Source organism: Trachinotus anak, unplaced genomic scaffold, assembly GCF_046630095.1.
Source record: "Trachinotus anak isolate AG129_WGS33_773 ecotype Australia unplaced genomic scaffold, CSIRO_AGI_Tana_v1 ptg000024l, whole genome shotgun sequence".
Taxonomy (NCBI): domain Eukaryota; kingdom Metazoa; phylum Chordata; class Actinopteri; order Carangiformes; family Carangidae; genus Trachinotus; species Trachinotus anak.
The window spans coordinates 11305244-11321961 of record NW_027273875.1 but is presented as its reverse complement, the minus strand read 5'-3'; the positions used below and the strand labels follow the sequence as shown (position 1 = coordinate 11321961).

The following is a 16718-nucleotide window of genomic DNA, read 5'->3' as shown; positions in this document are numbered from 1 at the left end:
TTGAGTTTATGTGTTCATGTAGAATATGGAGCAGCCTGCTTTCACTAGCCATTTATCTCACTGCCATTTATACAAACCTTAAAAAAAAAAAAAAGATCAGCAATCAGATAGGAAACTGCAGACCTGCTGCAAAACCTGCTGCCTTCCTGTGGTAGCACCTAATTAGTGAAAGTGCATTCAGTGTTAACTGCACTGTCTCACTACAATCAATTATTTTTACTCTATCCACAGAGAATATTAAACATAGTCAACCTTTACAACAAATATATTTTACATGACACTATTTCTATTTCAGATTCATGACTTCATGACAGCAACCAAAAGCAGCAACACAAAATATTAGATACTGGGTTAAATGTGTCAAGTGTGTCATCACATCCTTTCATGATGCTTTCCGGTCTTGCCCAGTGGTTGGTTGGCAGGTTAACTTTCAAAGGCTAACAGGAACCTTAACATAACATAAAGATTAAATGCAGCCACCTCTGGTTAGACAATGTTGTAAAATCTTGCATTAATACTAATTCTACATAGAGCTTCACAAAGTTTAGCCCAGGTCACCTTTCACAAATGTACTTTCAGTGGTTGACAGAAATGTGAGAAACCTGGCAGAAATATCATCAGCAGATGTTCTCAGTCACTTTCTTCATAACCTATTATAAAAATGACTTCAGTTTTTCCTGCTTCAAACTTTTCCAATCCAAAAGTCATCAATCACATCTTCAACCCAAAGTAAACTCCATGGTCCCTATTAAACAATGATTAAAGATAAAACAACTTGTTCCAGTATCATCTGAGAGACAGCGGGTGAAGGCAGACTGGTGTCATACAAACAAACAATGCTAAGACAGTGGTGCAGTTCACTCACGTGTATGGTACTGGATGCTGTCCTAGAGCCTGCCCTCTGCCTGAGTACCCTGAAGTACAAGTGACCAAAAATATTCACCCTTGCTGAGCTCCACGGACACAGTCTGAGAGCGAAAAAACGAAGGGTCAGGAGCAACGGCTCTCTGCCTCAGTACGGCAGTCAGGATGAGGAAGTACTGCAGGCTGCCAACCGCTGTGCTGTGTGTGCCGGTGCCTCTTTCACTCTCTCTCATACCAAGAGGAAGGGAGCGACAGAACCTTAGCCATGGGTATGTTTTTCTCCTCTCACAGTTTTTCCAGACTTGTGAAGAAAAGAGAGCAAGAAAGGGAGAATGAACCAGGAAGAGGAGGAGGAGGAGGAGGAATAGATCTTCAACATGTGGCATTGAGACTGCTGGGCCATGCACGGTCTGAATGAGGCTAATGGATTTTATTATGAGTGATCACACAGACTAAACTCTTGTTATTGCAGGTTCCTGCACTTTGTTCACAGGACAGTGGCTTGCAATTTGATATTACCTGGGACCATGTGTGTGGTTTGTAGATGAGACACAACCACTCCATTGTATTCTTAAATTAAAAACCACAGCTGTATAAAGCAAGTTCTTGTACTGTTTCAATGAAATTTCTGCAGACTACATCTGAGCCTTGTCTGACTCACTGAAGTAAATTCTGAAAAATGAAAGTAAAAATTGATAGTTATGAGTTATTTATTTCCACATGACTTGAAGGCTGTGTGGACATAAACAGCAGCTACCAATGCTGACAGAGCCAGTCTTTGTCTCAGACACACTTCTTAATGTGAGGGTGGATCATTTGTGGAGGGCTTTTCATTGTATGCTCTCCCATACTGCTCTAATTTGAGTCCAACAACGAGTGGCATGCCAAGGCCATACAGCATGTGGGTAGAGAGCGTACTGCACTCTGGGCTGCGATGAAATGGGCTTCACTTTGTGGCAAGTGGTAGACTGAGGAACTTGGTTCGACCACACCCCTACACCACCACAAAAACTGCCTTTTAAAAGTCAGCACTGCAAAGGGTTGAGAAACAGTTCAGAAAGCTTTTTTTAGATACTGCATACTGATTCACACCCTGCTGCAGATACAGATTTTAAGTGTGATTTCACATACACTGCATGTTTTTGTCTACAGCGATTCTGTGATGTTGTTACCGGAGACCAAACACTGCACCACTCCTGTGACTGTTCACTGCCGCTGGTCACACATGTTGCATCTGTGAGGTAACTGTGGTTTAGACGATGCCTACTGAAATCATTTATCACCGTTCTGGTTAACAGTCTAACTGTTATGGCTGCAGCCGGCGCCCTATTGTTTTATTTTGTTTTTACCTTGGACAGCTATGGAGGCCACCTGCAGACGGAATAGACAGAGGTGACTTTGTTTTCTGTTCCAGTCTACCTGGTATGGAGGCTGCAGTGTTGAACAAGCACACCATATTTGTCTTTACTGCAAATCGCACAAGTTAAAACCTTTATATTATCATAAAGGGTGTGGTGAGCCCAACAAATGAGGCCAAATTTCAACATGCATGGCTTTTGAGGAATTTCACCAGAAACGTCGCTGGACTTTTCATCGCTATGAGGTTGAAGCTTGATGAAACAGCAGGAGATCAAAGGTAGGTATGCGAAAACACCGTCCTGCTGGTGACACCAGACAGAAAGTCATATGATCACCAAATTTATTATAAGTCATTCTCTGGACGGTCTGGATATCAGTCAATATTTGACTGATATCCAGATATTTCCCTAAAAAACAAAAATGTAGATCTCGTTGTGACTCCAGAAGAGAAGGCCACACTGCTAGCATTGTTAAAAATGAGTTACCCTGCTGAGAAAAAAAAAATTGCTTCCTGGGAGAGGTGTAGACAGCCTTTAGTTTCCTTTCATACACATGATGTCACCAGCTGCTTCTACTACCGAGGAGTTTCACCAGGAGGACGAGGAACAATAACACAGATATACTGGGACACATGGAGTCCCAATATAGAACATGTACTTGGAGGAGAAGCAAAGAACGACTTCACTTCATGTCCACCTCATTTACTCACAAGAACCACAATGAGAGACCAGTAATTGCCAGTATGCTGACCCTTTCTAAGCCATAAAAATAGCCAACTTAAGCATGAGGACATTTCTAAGTTTCAAACTGAAATAAGCTTCAATACTACCACGACCTTTTGCATAAATTAAAAGTAAACACTTACAGAAAGGGTGAATTAGTAAATAGGAAACAACAGACACCTGGAGTATGAAACACACCAATCATTAATAAATAATGATGGAACATAAAGCCATGTGGCTGGATGCTCACTAGGTGAGGGGGCTCTCAGGGGATTCCTGTCATTGTGTGATACAAGAGGCTTCTCAGACAACGCTGCAGATCCTGAGAGCTGCCTGCTTCTTGTTCTCTTCCTTTTTCCTCCCTCCGTCCACAGGAAAAAGCACTGAGTCAGACTCTCCACATAGACACAACACGGGATATGAAAGCAAATGTAACATGTGCAGTGATGATGATTCACCCGAGTGTGAGGCTAAATATACTGCTTTTTCCATGGTCTCTGTAATCAGAGCCTACGCTCATTATAAATACAAATGTTGAGACAACTGCTCACAGAATTAGAGCACATTGTTAAGATACTGCAGATACTTTACAAATTCAATGTTAAGTTGCTTTCCAGTGCACAAAGAAATTTAGATAATGTGATATTGACTGTGAAACATGCAGTCTGCATAAAAATAAACATACAATCAAATACAGATTAAATAAGTACTGTATGAACATCCATTAAAAGTCACTGAAACAAAGTCTTCTGGCTGTGAATGGGTCTTCAGTTTCAAGATTTCACAACTATTTGACAAAATAAGAAAAGATTCCATAAAATGTTTTTTGTTTATATACATCCTCACAAAAATTAACAGTCATAAATTAACTGTCAGTGTTGTCAATTCTTTTGGAAACAACCTCTATGAGGACAAAGCTGTGACTTCACTGAGCATGTGATACTACAGCAGCAAAGAGTCAACGCTTTATATAACTTAAATTGGGAATTAACTGTAACCTGATTTTTCACATTTTAAAATATACAAAACGAAGATAAACTGGCCAAGGTACAAGCCAAGCGAAATAACACTGCTGCCGAAACTGTGTCTAGTATTTAAAGATGGATGGATACGAGAAACACAATTTAATTAGCTTTTATTTTAGTCCAATTTAAGCTATGAGCTTATATAACCATGATGACATGTAACATGAGACACTGGCTGGATGCTGATCATAGTGTATCAAGAGCAATGGAAATAAAAGCAGAGATTATAGTGTGTGCCTGTTGCTTCTGCTGTTGTGACATTGTTGTGTTCGTACTACTGATCACATTACTGTAATAACAGCTGAACATGTAACATCTCCACAAGAGCTACTGGGCCCAGAACAGATTGCTGTTGCTAAATAAACATGAGATGCTGTAGATCCATTTCACCTTGATGTTTGTCTATTATTTTAGACAGTAATGTTGCAGTAGAAACGTAGAAAGTAGAAAAAGGCAAATATGTGAACTTACATGCATACATAAATGGCTTAATTGTGCTCCACGTTGGCAGCTCTGAAGCATCTGTACAGCACCTGGATCTAAGGAAAGCGCTGTGTGCAAACTCATTATCTCGGCTAAAGTGAAACAGGAAGAGCGTGGGATTAGTCTGTGACCTCCTGCTGTGAGACGGTCTCTGTTCTCCCTCTGGGTTCCCCCTTTAGTCTGGACGGATCTGAAACCAGTGCACAACAAAACGCAAACCTCCTTCCCAAAAGCTGCATCAGGAAAGCAGCAGCCCAGTTTCACACAAAACAATGCTGCAAACGTGAGAGATTGTCTGCCGTCAGTAGCAGTTTGTGAGAGTTGTGAGCAAAGCCAAGATACCAAACACACCAGAATGCCTACAGCTATACAAATATTAGCAGACTTTAAATGATTCAAACTGCACTCTGCGAATGGAGAACCTGAACTTCCAGCTAACATTCAACAGCTCAAAAGTGCATGTACTGTTTATGCTTCTATATATTGTGTTTGAGGCTATTGGCTACCATGCTAACGCAGAGACACTGATTAGAAACATTGCTAGAAAGAGTAAAACAAGAACCCTAACAAGCCCTCTGGTATGATATTATAATTTTTCAACCAAAACACAGAAAAACTACTTCTCAGCATCTGAATATGAAATAACCTAAAGATGAGAGCTGCTGCTTAAATCAGCATCTTTTAGTTCAAGATGAGATGAGAAGAAAGCAGAACCAGTGAGGAAAGTGCTGAGTTGATTCCTTTGATCTGGACATAGATCAATGAGTAGTATCTCTGGCCTTTGGGCCCCTACAGCAGGGGGTCCCAAACTTAAAAAAATTAAATGTGTTTAGTGCCCACACACTCTGATTGTAAGACAGTGGGATCTAACTTTTCTTGACAGTATTAATACAGAGTTTTCAGAGGCTCGTATGAACGGAGCTTAAGATGTGAATGTGAATACGTGGCTCTCAGTAGCTGAAGCAATGAAAGGCCTATTGTGACACTGTTTTTCTCTATTATCTGTCGCAACCCACATCCAATCCATCATCCTTGGCCATCTAACAGCTCCATACAAACTGATCCACAGGGTTGTTTTTCTTACCATTTTAGTTTTTCTTCCTTTTTACAAAAAAAGGTTTCATGGATAGGATGCTTGTTGTACTTGTTACGCTTTGTTCATTGGCTGTACATCATTATGTTTATGTTCGTTTGCTATGAACTCCTGGCTCATTAATAGTGATGCATCATGAGCGAGAGGAGGGGCTAGGAATTTCAATTCCCCAGTTTTATGTCTTAAAAATATTGATACTTTGAGACTACCCACAATTATTTTCATCATGTTGTGTACTTCAGTTTAACCTTTAAGACTATATACTCCCAGATTACTAACTTTTATACCTCTGAACAACTAAACTCTGGTTTCTAAAACCATAAAATTACAGTTATGAGAAATAAATTGTCTGTACCTGTCACATTAGTAACCCTCTCTTAAGAGGAATGCTCCTGTTAACTGTTCTGCTGTCGATGATGAATCCTACATGTGGAATTTATTAATTTAATGGCCACAAATAAATTTAATCCCTCCAAAAAGGATGTATGCATCCACATCCTGATCTATCTGGCCTCATCCAAACAAGGAATTACTGATATATTGAACTGTGCCCCCTCACTGCAGTCACAGCCATCCATTATCTCCCAAAAAACTGCTACAGTGCTGCTCCTGCATACAGTAGTAGGAGCTGAGATAGATACAGTCTTCATGCATATTTCATCTACTTCATCCTCTGTTTCATCTTTCTCAGAGCCAGGCTCCCTCGAGGGCCAAACTTCCTGCTCTGATGGTGTCAAAGTTCTTGTCTAATAAACAGTCAGTCAGGGCCACGTTGCAGAAACTTCAGCTGCTTTCCTGCCTGGCTTGCTGCATGTACAGTGAGTGGGTGGATTGCATAGAAACACTAGCATAGCATCCATGTGAACTGTAAGGGAATAAAAAGACAAGCACTGAACAGAGCTCATTGTTTTTCCACAATGGAACATCATAGTGTGAAGTGCCATTAAGTAGAATCACTGTCCAACCCTAAAGGAGTTCCCTGCCCTGTGTCTTTTGAGTTTAAAACGCTACACAGGCTTGTGGCATGAGAGCTATTTGATGTGCACTGTGGGTGTGTTCAATGTAACTTGTATGGAGAAAGACCAAAAGAGATTACAATGGGTTAGACATCTTTCAGCTATCCAGCAAACATTTTAAGGACACTCCCCACGCACACGTAAACGTCACAGTTGTAAACCCGCTCGTCCTGTTTACCCGGACACAATAATATCACATCATCTGTCTTATCCTTGACTTGCACATCACACGTCTACAAGATGCTCTTCTGGTCCTTGTGCTACAGTGGAGGCAAAAAGAAGTGTGACATTCATGATTAAAGACCATATCTCTACTTTTACTTCAGAAGTGGCCCAGATGACCCATTTAAAGAAGGAGCAGCATTCCTTGAAGCCAGTGAGTTAGACTGTGATGCTTGTCAAGTATGCGGTCTGTTTCCTGGACGTTGCTGAATTAAAAACAGAGCTGCAGGGAGAAAGATGCGTGGAGCGAACGTACACACCTCTCAGACACAAACCCATTGCTCTGCCAGTACAATTCATTTTTCTCCACTGGCCTTTTCATATATGACACAAATATAACGAAATAAAATAGAGAGGGTAACCTGGCAAAGCTGTGGAGGCTGGGAGCCATCGGTGCCTTTGCAAAGCAAAATTATTGAGTTAAAATATCACACAAAATTCGCTGCAGCCCGCTCACAGCACACCGAGGAACCTCACGTTCTGTCAGAAATAAGGCCGCTTCTATTTATTCATCTGACCGAATGCCACACGAGTTCTCATTCCTGCTCCAATCAGTTCATCTCCCCTTGTCTCCTCAATTAAAGCCTCCTCTGCTGCAGTAAAGGACGTGCCACTCCAACTGCATGCAGACCAGACCTTGCCTCTTGAGGATAGATAACAACTCTTTCTTCTAAAATCATACTGAGTACTTTCCCCGAATGTGTGTGTGTGAGAGCGGGAACGAGAGCTGAACAGCCACAACAGGCAGAGAAATGTATTTCTGATATTATTAGTATTTTCCTCAGATGCTGAAGCTGTAAAGTGTGTGAGCTGTTCTTGATACAAGCAAGGAGGTTGACATTGACAGCAATAAAGACCAAATAAACGGTCACGTAGAGACAAACAAGAGCACTCTGGAAAACAGACCTCAGACCACAAAACTTAACGTAATGTTTCATATATGCATGAAGTGCACTGGCTGTTTTGATCATCATGTCACTCTGCTGTGCTGAGACAGACCTGCAGCTCAGGATTCATGAAGCATACAGTCAGTCCCCCTCTCTGGTAAAACATCTACCACCAATCAGGCTAAAGGTATATTTACATGTCACTATTCACCACTCATTTTTAATCAATACACATGATTGAATTAAATTCTGTAGTTCATTTCAAGAAGACAGCTTACATCTTAACCAATATATTGCATCAAACTGTAAATTCCTCATGGCTTTACCTGATAATGTATGCTGGGGGAATTGTTGCTAGTTTAATCCCATTACAAACCTGCACACAGTCTTTGCACTTTGTGCACTTGTTGACCTGCACAATCTTCCAAAACAGCTCTACTCTGACACAGCCAACAGGAAATTCTCTATCTGGTCTTGAATTTGTTTAGAGATACAGTCATTTCCACATTAAACTACATTTTGTAGCAACAAAATCTGCTGCTTATCATTATCCAAGCTGAAATTTGATCATAAAACATTTTATATATGAGGCCATTTGCATTGTGAAGACACCTGCAGCATATTTACAACCTCTGCATAATTTTATTGCCCCTCTATGAAAATTAAAAACACAGCATTGTCACTCCACGTTGACCGACAGGCTAACACTTCACAGCAACTCATGGACTTCATGAACTCAGAACCTCCAGGTTCAGCTGCACCATCGGGTTCAGGAGGACGGCCAAGAGGTTCAAGCTGGTACGGCTCGGTGACCTCTTTGATTCTCTAGCTCATTTTTGTGGGCAGTGGGGTGTTGTTCTGGTAACGACGGGCATCCCACCTATATGATGAAGCCAAAGTTTCATGTGATCTCAACTTGGTGATTTCAGCTACATCTTCAGTCTCTTTCTCAATCTATAATCCTCACCAACAACCCTCTGACCCCTGTCATTATCATGAGTGGCCCAGTCAGAGTCTGGACTTGAACCCAATAGAGCATCTCTGAGGTTTCTTACAAACACTCATTTTTTTGGCCTGATAAATTAGAGAGAGGTGTGTCCACACATTTAGACATGAAAATGACTGGGCATTGTCCGCTAGGGTCCATGCAGTATAAATTTCATCATCAGAGGGTGTGTCCAAGGCTCTGTGCAGACAAACTAATTTGTTGTGTCCACACAGCTGAGAACCAACTGCACATGCCCTCTACCAAGTGAACTCCAAGTGGACTAGAAAGAAATAACAACTATGTGTCTGTGGTGTCTGGAGTTGTCTGCATGCAAGGGCCTTAGAGTTACATTGAGTCTACAGGTTATTATTATAGTGGCTTCTCCTTCCATAGAGCGTAAGTAAGTAGTGAATTCAGCATCTGAAGTAGAGCACTACATCACTGCAGTATCTGCCTTTCATCCTTCTTCCAGAGCCGGACAAGGTCACTACAAATATTATTACCCCTCCCCCACCCTGACTCATTTCATATGTCAGTTACAGCATGCGGATGAAGGACTCCAGTGCTAGCGCTAATTTTCTACTCAGCATTCCCCAGTGTGTCGTTAACAAAAGTGAATCCAGGACACCATCACTGCTGGGTCATACTCCTGAGTGTGTGCAGGACAACACCGAGAGGAGCCTGGATTCTGCTTTGAATGTCATAGATTCACATACATTTAAATTCTTCTCACTGAGCACAGCGGTCAAGGAGATCACCACTGTACAACTACACATGGGTGCTCCCCACATAACCCCCTTGCTATAAATAGCAGGCCAATGACAGGAACTGCCCGGATAATGAGTTGAACAGAGGATGAAAGCAGCTACATTAAAAAAACAAGGGAGATTCAGTGCTCCAGGCTCTGCAAGGACATACCTAGATGAGTCCAGGTAAGAATGTGTGTTTGCCTCCATCGGTGACAAACACAAAGGCCATGTAATCAATTACAAACTCAAACACAAAGTCCTATTAGCTGCCGACAGATGTTTTCATGTAATTGTCCTGCCTGCAAACACTCTTGCATTAGACATCATAGACACCTCTTCACACCACCATCCAGCAGTAAATGTTGAAGTGGATGTATCCGCTTTACTCAGTGCCATAGTCTGACTGACAATCCTCATATTGAGACGAGACCAGCCTCCCTTGGTGCCATCTAGCATGGCCTGTCCTGTCCTACAGCTAAGAGGCCAAAGACAGATTCCCAACTATTTCCCTTCTTGAATGGTTAACCATGAAAAAATAAACAAGGCTGTAATTACCTACAACATCCACATTGACTGCATCATAAATGACTGGTGAACTCTATTTCCTCCTGACATAATCAAAAGGAACAGAAGAAACTGAAAGCTGTCATTTGTTGCCCATTTGGTTTCTCCCAAAGGACCAATGCACGTACCACTGCGAGGCTGGTCTCCTCTATAAACACAAGACTACAACGAAAGCTCTGCAATCAGGACATTTTACAACTTTAATTCCCCTGTTGTCATTATTGAAATGTCCAATTATGCCACACAGCAAGCCATGACCAAAATAGCAGTGGTTAATTATTCAAGCAAATGTTTCTGAAACACTGAGGTGATGTGGTTTACAAGGAAATGTTACGTGACAAATACACACAGTAGCTTAGTCAGGCTAGTTTGCCATAATGAAGCGTTTAAGGACCCATTTAAGACTTAAGAACAAACTTTCACAGATAACCTTACTAAACACAATAACGCCTTGTTTGACTGCTTCACATGGCATTGACCTAATGAGGAACAAATGGCTGGCTGATCATGTGAAGAAAACTGCTTGCAGTGCACTGAGGTGGTTCCCAGAAAAAACACTGAAAAGTTCCACATTTTACATTTTGTTGCCAATGGCAGCAAAAATGTAAAATGTGAATCTCATGCCAGAGGCAGCTGTTGAACAGCGCTTAGCAACTGTACATACAGACCAGAAAGGACACGTTTATCTTTTTTTGACTAAAATCCTCGCAATGAAATGATAAAACCAAATAGGCTATATGTATTTTTGAAAGAAGTTGATCACAGGGTTGTAGCCTCCACTGAGGATCGTCAGATCCTCTGGGGTATTTTCTTGGGAACACTGTCTTTTTTTTTTTAGCAAGCTGGGGGACTTTACATTTTACAGTTAATAACTCACATATGGTGGATATTGTATAAGCTGATTCCAATATGTTGTTTAGGCCAGGTTCTAGGCCAACAAAATAATGAACAATTACAGGCCACAGCACTTCTCCAGATATTTATCACTAACAGTGCAGAGAAGGTTTAGAAGCTGTATTTAAACCTTCATGTTGTCAGAAACAAAACATTTAAGATCTGATACATTTTTTTTAAAAACTATTAAACTTTCCTCTGGCGTCTAGTTTAATATTTTTAAGGTGGCGGGCGCTGCATTTAAGTATTTCTAAAATACTGGCCACAGCTTTGACTGAGTTTGAGCTGCAGTAAATTTACCAGACCTGCAAAGATAATCTGACATGTCCCCCCACACTGGACAAAATTCATAGGGTTGCCAGGTAAAATCTGGTCTCCACTGTCCCTGTGTTGTAACTGTGGAGGGACAGAAGCTGAGCCAATGACATGGATGCTTATGAAGCAGATGGAGAGTATTGATCGAGGAGGGATCCTGTTGAACCAGCACTGAAAAACTGAGGATTACTATCTGAAGCCATGTAAACTGGGAAATAACATCTTGTAGCTCTACGTCGATGTTACAGTCACACAGTGTAACAGTCAGTCAGTCAGTCAGTCAGTCAGTCAGCCTGACAACATCTCCTCCAGCTGCATACACGACAGACGCTACCGCACCAGGAAAATCTCCCCGCTTCAGACTGACTTACTCTGTGAAGTGGAGGAGCGGAGCCGTCGGCTGCGACTCGATGCCGTGAACCGGCGGGCTGTCACGGAGCCCGCTCGGCGGATCCCCAGCGACTCCTCTCTGACACCTCCTCTGACTCCCGCCGACAGCGGAGACGCACCAACGGTGAAGTTCACGCAGGTTCAGCCCGAGGAGCCGGTGAGCAGCGGAAGAAGCGCTGGAGGCTGTGGGGGTAAAGCAGCACCGGCCGCTGGCTTCAGCTCACCTGTTCCCGCCGCTGCTGCTGCTGCTGCTCCCGACCCGCCGCCGCCGCACGCGACTCCTCACAGCGCCGCCGCCGGCTCGCGCTGCGGCCGGTAGGTGGAGCGCGTGAAGCGACTTTGGCGCAGTGTGCGAGGAGATTTCTGGGAAATGTAGTCTTTCTGTTCAGAGACGGAAAGATGGACAAAAAGAGGTTTCGTTGGCAGTTTCTGAGAGAGTTAGGCAGCTGCTCACATGTAGGATTCATAATATAAGCTTTAAATATTATATCAGAGCCATAATGTTATCCCTGATACATAGTGGACTCCTAATGATTATTATTCGTGGCTGTAAGTGAGGTGGAAAAATGTTATAAATTAACAGTCATTAACATTATCATAATGCCTTACAATTAGATAAAGCCTCAAAATGACCATAGTTTCATGTTAAGTTTAAGTTTTAGCAAAAACGTAACCTGCAGCAAGACACGATTGCTGCAGGGCTGCTGCTGAAGTCCGGTTGACTTTGTAACGAATGTGCTGACAAGAAGTTAAATAAACCTTATGAGGAGAAGATAACATCATTTAAAGCAAGGTTGGAAAATAAATGCGTTCACCTGTTGATGCTTATTCGTGTCATTATATAAATATATTTTCTTCATTTGTGTTCCCATTATCTCCGCTCACAGAGATTAGAAACGTGACGAATCTGCTACAGTTTAACATTGACTACATTTACCGGAACGACTGTCATTGAGAAACATGGCCGCCTCCACGGGTGCTGCGAACATCGCCGCCTCCGACTCACAAGGTCCAGCTTCGGCTGGTCCGAGTGCGGACAACCCATCGCTTCAGTACAGTATGATCCTGGACCATCTGATCGGGGACAAGAGGCCCGTAAAGGACCTGAACCCCGCCGTGATGGGGGGGCTGCCGACGCCTCCTAAAAGCGAGGAGCAGAAGATGATCGAGAGGGGAATGGAGAGCTGCGCCTTCAAGTCTGTTCTGGCCTGTGTGGGAGGTAACAAACTACACTAATATTATATATACACATATATAATATAAACATGAGGTTTTACTGTGCAGTTTTCTGCTCAACTGTAGGCTGCATATGAAAGGGGATTTGAATAGGACAGTGGAATGATGTTTCCATAATGCAGAGCTGAAATAGTTAGTCAATTGACAAAAATATATTTTGATGATCGATTAAAGTCATTATTCAAGTAAAAAAGCCAAACATTCTCCAGCCCCGGCTTCGCATTATGTGGATGTGCTGCTTGACTTTGTCTTTTGTGACAGTAAACCGGTTATCTTCAGTGTGTGTAACAAGTAATGACCATATTGGTTTTTACATCTTATAGATCAAATGATTAATCAATACAGAAGGCTGCAGCTCTACCATAATGCTGCTTGTACAACTACACAAACACGACCAGTCACCACAAAGGCAGCACACATCTTTTATTCCTCAAGTCTGTGGATATTTTGGTGTTTTGTTGTTTAGACACTGATGTTTGCGTTCCTCTTCTGCACAGGCTTTGTTCTCGGAGGAGCTTTTGGTGTCTTCACAGCTGGCATCGATACCAATGTTGGCTTCGACCCCAAAGACCCCCTGAGAACTCCAACAGCACGAGAGGTCCTGAAAGACATGGGCCAGAGGGGGATGTCCTACGCCAAGAACTTTGCCATCGTGGGCGCCATGTTCTCCTGTACAGAGTGCATCATAGAATCAGTAGGTCACACCGCTGGTGCTGGACACAACCACACACTTACATAAAAATAGCTGAAACAAATGATTTTCACTAGAATCTGATTAAAAACAAGTGTAAGTATGATACTACACATCAGTCAACTGTGTAATGAGATTTAGGTCATGAAATATAAATAAATTATTTTGAGTTGTGTCACAGGTAAAAAAAAAAAAAAAATTGACCAAAATATCTGGTAGGAGGTCAAAACAAAGATGAGAAAATGAGTAAATGTGTAAAGAGCATTTCATAATGTCCCCTGTTCTCTGTAGCAAAACAGCAGATATACAAAATAATGTAACTTATCACATCATAATTACAGTGACTGTACAGGCCCTGCTACAAGAAGGGCTCACATTAGGTGTGAGGGGAGTTTTTAAAGGAACATGAGAGCCATGACATTTGTGGACAAATTACAGGAGCATTAGTATAACAAAAAATAAACAAACACAACATAACAGCTGGAATATTTAATATGTCAATGGGAGCAATATGGAAAACATAACAACTGGCAAACACATGTACAGATTAAACAGTATTCAAGCTGAAACAAGGCTGAAACTCACATGGACCAGCGGTGGTGGTCGTAATTGTCTTTACTCACTCGTCTTTCATGAATCGTTAAAATAATTGTTACGTAATTGTTGACTGTTAAAGTAAATACAAATCCCCATATTGTTACTGTAATTACATTCAGTATCCCATGTTGACTGACAGATGTTTTAGGAACCTCATGGTACTTCTGTTCTGCTTTTTTTAACCTCCTCAAAATGGTCTGATAGCTCCCTCTGCTGTTTGCTCTTAGATTTTCCAAGTGAGATTACACAAATCTACCCAGCTTCTAAAACAAACAAAAAAGAAAAACAACATGTATAATTATAATAATAATAATAATAACAATAATAATAATAATTATTATTATTATTAATGATAATTTTATTAATAAATTAATAAATTATTATTATTATTATTATTATTATTATTATTAGTTCATATACTGTATAGCAGCATGCTAATTGGTAATTGTAATAGGAACATCACTGTTTCCTGTTTTGTTTTGTTTTTTTCATTCCTTCTGTTCTATTTGGTCTATTTTGGTCTCCACTTGTCTCACACACAAATGCACAACAATTGTCTGTCTGTTTTTCATTTGCAGCACCGAGGCGTATCTGACTGGAAGAATGCAGTGTACAGCGGTTGTGTAACTGGAGGAGCGATTGGATTTCGTGGTATGGAGCCTGGCACGTTTACTCTGATGTTTTAAATTAAGAGTACTTTATTTCTGATGGGTTCTTTTTCTGCTCGGCAGCTGGTCTGAAAGCAGGGGTCCTGGGATGTGGAGGCTTTGCTGCATTCTCTGCTGCCATTGAATATTATTTGCGGTGAACCGATGAAGAGTGGCTCTGTGGACAAAAACGTAATCGATGCACATCTGGATGAGCCTGGAAGACTCACACTGTGAGAGATCCAACTTTGTGAATATTTGTCTGCAAGTGGAGGATTGCTGCAAGAGCAGAACGGATGTATTTGGTGGAAGTGACAGGTTCCTGTTTGTGTACAGTGAACTGAAACAGGCCTGTCTGTATTTTTCTCCATTGTCTCGTTACTTTTATGTTGTGGACAATTTAAGCAAAGCAAACCAACTTCATGTGGGGAATCAAGAAACTCAGCAGAGTGGGCCCGCTGCTGTGTCAGAGGTATAATAATGAGATGAAAATCACTTTGACTCTGAGTCAGGACCACCTCAGACCAGACTCAGATAAACACTGTTCTGGTTGTAGAACATTGCTGTGATGTGTCAGTAACAAATCCACATCAGGATTATTTATATTAAAGCTTTTTTTTTTTTTTTTTTGTTAACTTGGAGATTCAACACTTTTTTCTCAATGAAGTTAACAAGTGTCCATGACCATAACATTGTTGATTTGCTTTTTAATTGCAGTATTGATTCTAGTTTGAATCTAAGTCATCTGTGTAAATATTTCTTTATTCTAGTCAGATGATTTTTCTCACGATTCACACAGTTTACGGAGTAAAAGTCTTCTGGGTCTTAACTATCAGAGGAAGCCAACACTGCTGTCTTAGGTCTTAGCTCAGGAGGAACAACAGAGCTTTGACAGAGCCATATATGAATCTGTGGATGTTGTCATGAATTATATGTGAAACAAAATCACATGTAGCTCCAAGTCACTGGCCATTTTAAATTTTAAAGTACAGTTGTTATAATTGATAAAAGTTGTAAAAATTGATGTAGACAGAGCAAACAACACAAATATTGATTTCAGAATTACTGAAAAAAGAAATGAATTGATTGATCTATAAATTGAGGGACCCAGATTGTACTGTTTAAAAGATTCATGTTGGTAAAATGTCAGTGAAGTTTACTGGTGACTGAAGGGGTTGGGTGAGGTGAGGTTGGTTGCAGCTCATGAAGTCATAAAAAAGAAATGTGTGAGCACTATGTCTTACCACTAGAGGTCCTCCCACTTCCACACTAAAGTGATAAAAACTGAAGTTATGGGTTTTGAAGCCTAAATAAAAAAGAATGGCGACTTCAGTAATAGACACATAGTAAAATTAAAGCCTCTCCACCAGTATCGGTCAAAACTGAACATTAGTGTCTTTGTAAAGTTAAAACTTATAGCTGGGCTGTTGTGTTGAATGATTACAGATGTACCTTTCCAAGGTTAAACCGTAGATTTATCTGTGTTTCAACATACAGTATAACAGAATTGTTCATTTACAGTAACTTCAAATATTTGCCATATAGGATTTTCCTCATAATTCACCCACGGCCTCTTAGTGTTCACCTGATCTGTGTTGTCCTCTTCTCTGAGGGAGCACTTGGAAAGGGTGAGTTTTACACTCATGAGCCACTTTTATTGCCACACAGCTGTCGGTCCTTCTGACCACCACAGTTTTCCTCCATGGATGTATCATAGCACATCCTCACTTTCCACGCAGCTTCAAGCTCGTGGCTTGATCCCCTCCCGGTCCCGTAGGCTCAGGGGCTTCAGACATGATCCGGACCCCACTCCCTCTACTAATAATGGCCTTAAACTCTGGCTTATGAGTCAAAAAAGGTTTTTGCAAAAAGGAAAACTAGGAGTTTTGCATAAAGAAGCTCAAAGTCACTATAAGCTGTGTTTAAGTGTCATTATTCAGGATTTAATGCAGTGCTGTGTCAAATAAGAACAATAA

The 16718-nt window shown here is 41.2% G+C and overlaps 2 protein-coding genes across 7 annotated transcripts in view; one reads left to right on the top strand and one right to left on the bottom strand.

Moving 5' to 3' along the window:
* The window catches only part of specc1 (sperm antigen with calponin homology and coiled-coil domains 1), a 73692-nt gene extending 62000 nt beyond the window's left edge, over nucleotides 1–11692 (bottom strand). For 4 of the 6 annotated variants that reach the window (XM_071460691.1, XM_071460694.1, XM_071460696.1 and 1 more), the window contains exon 1: nucleotides 11553–11692. The gene's annotated coding sequence lies outside the window, so the exon portion shown is untranslated. Of the gene's footprint in view, nucleotides 1–865; nucleotides 1191–11552 lie in introns of those variants that run through there. The other 2 variants (XM_071460693.1, XM_071460698.1) reach the window with 2 other exon arrangements.
* A 54-nt stretch (nucleotides 11693–11746) lies between these two features.
* Nucleotides 11747–15965, top strand: timm22 (translocase of inner mitochondrial membrane 22 homolog (yeast)). Its single transcript, XM_071460704.1, has 5 exons — nucleotides 11747–11886; nucleotides 12459–12790; nucleotides 13305–13501; nucleotides 14674–14746; nucleotides 14827–15965. Exons 2-5 carry the CDS (start codon nucleotides 12532–12534, stop codon nucleotides 14901–14903), a joined length of 606 nt encoding a protein of 201 aa, XP_071316805.1. The 5' UTR covers nucleotides 11747–11886; nucleotides 12459–12531; the 3' UTR covers nucleotides 14904–15965.
* Nucleotides 15966–16718: the final 753 nt, after the last annotated feature.

Excerpts from the sequence above, each read along its gene's own strand:
- timm22 (XM_071460704.1), top strand. The coding sequence starts at position 12,532 with ATGGCCGCCTCCACGGGTGCTGCGAACATCGCCGCCTCCGACTCACAA. Across the intron at positions 13,502-14,673 it reads CAGAGTGCATCATAGAATCA|CACCGAGGCGTATCTGACTG; the intron begins GTAGGTCACACC and ends TTTCATTTGCAG. Across the intron at positions 14,747-14,826 it reads AGGAGCGATTGGATTTCGTG|CTGGTCTGAAAGCAGGGGTC; the intron begins GTATGGAGCCTG and ends TCTGCTCGGCAG.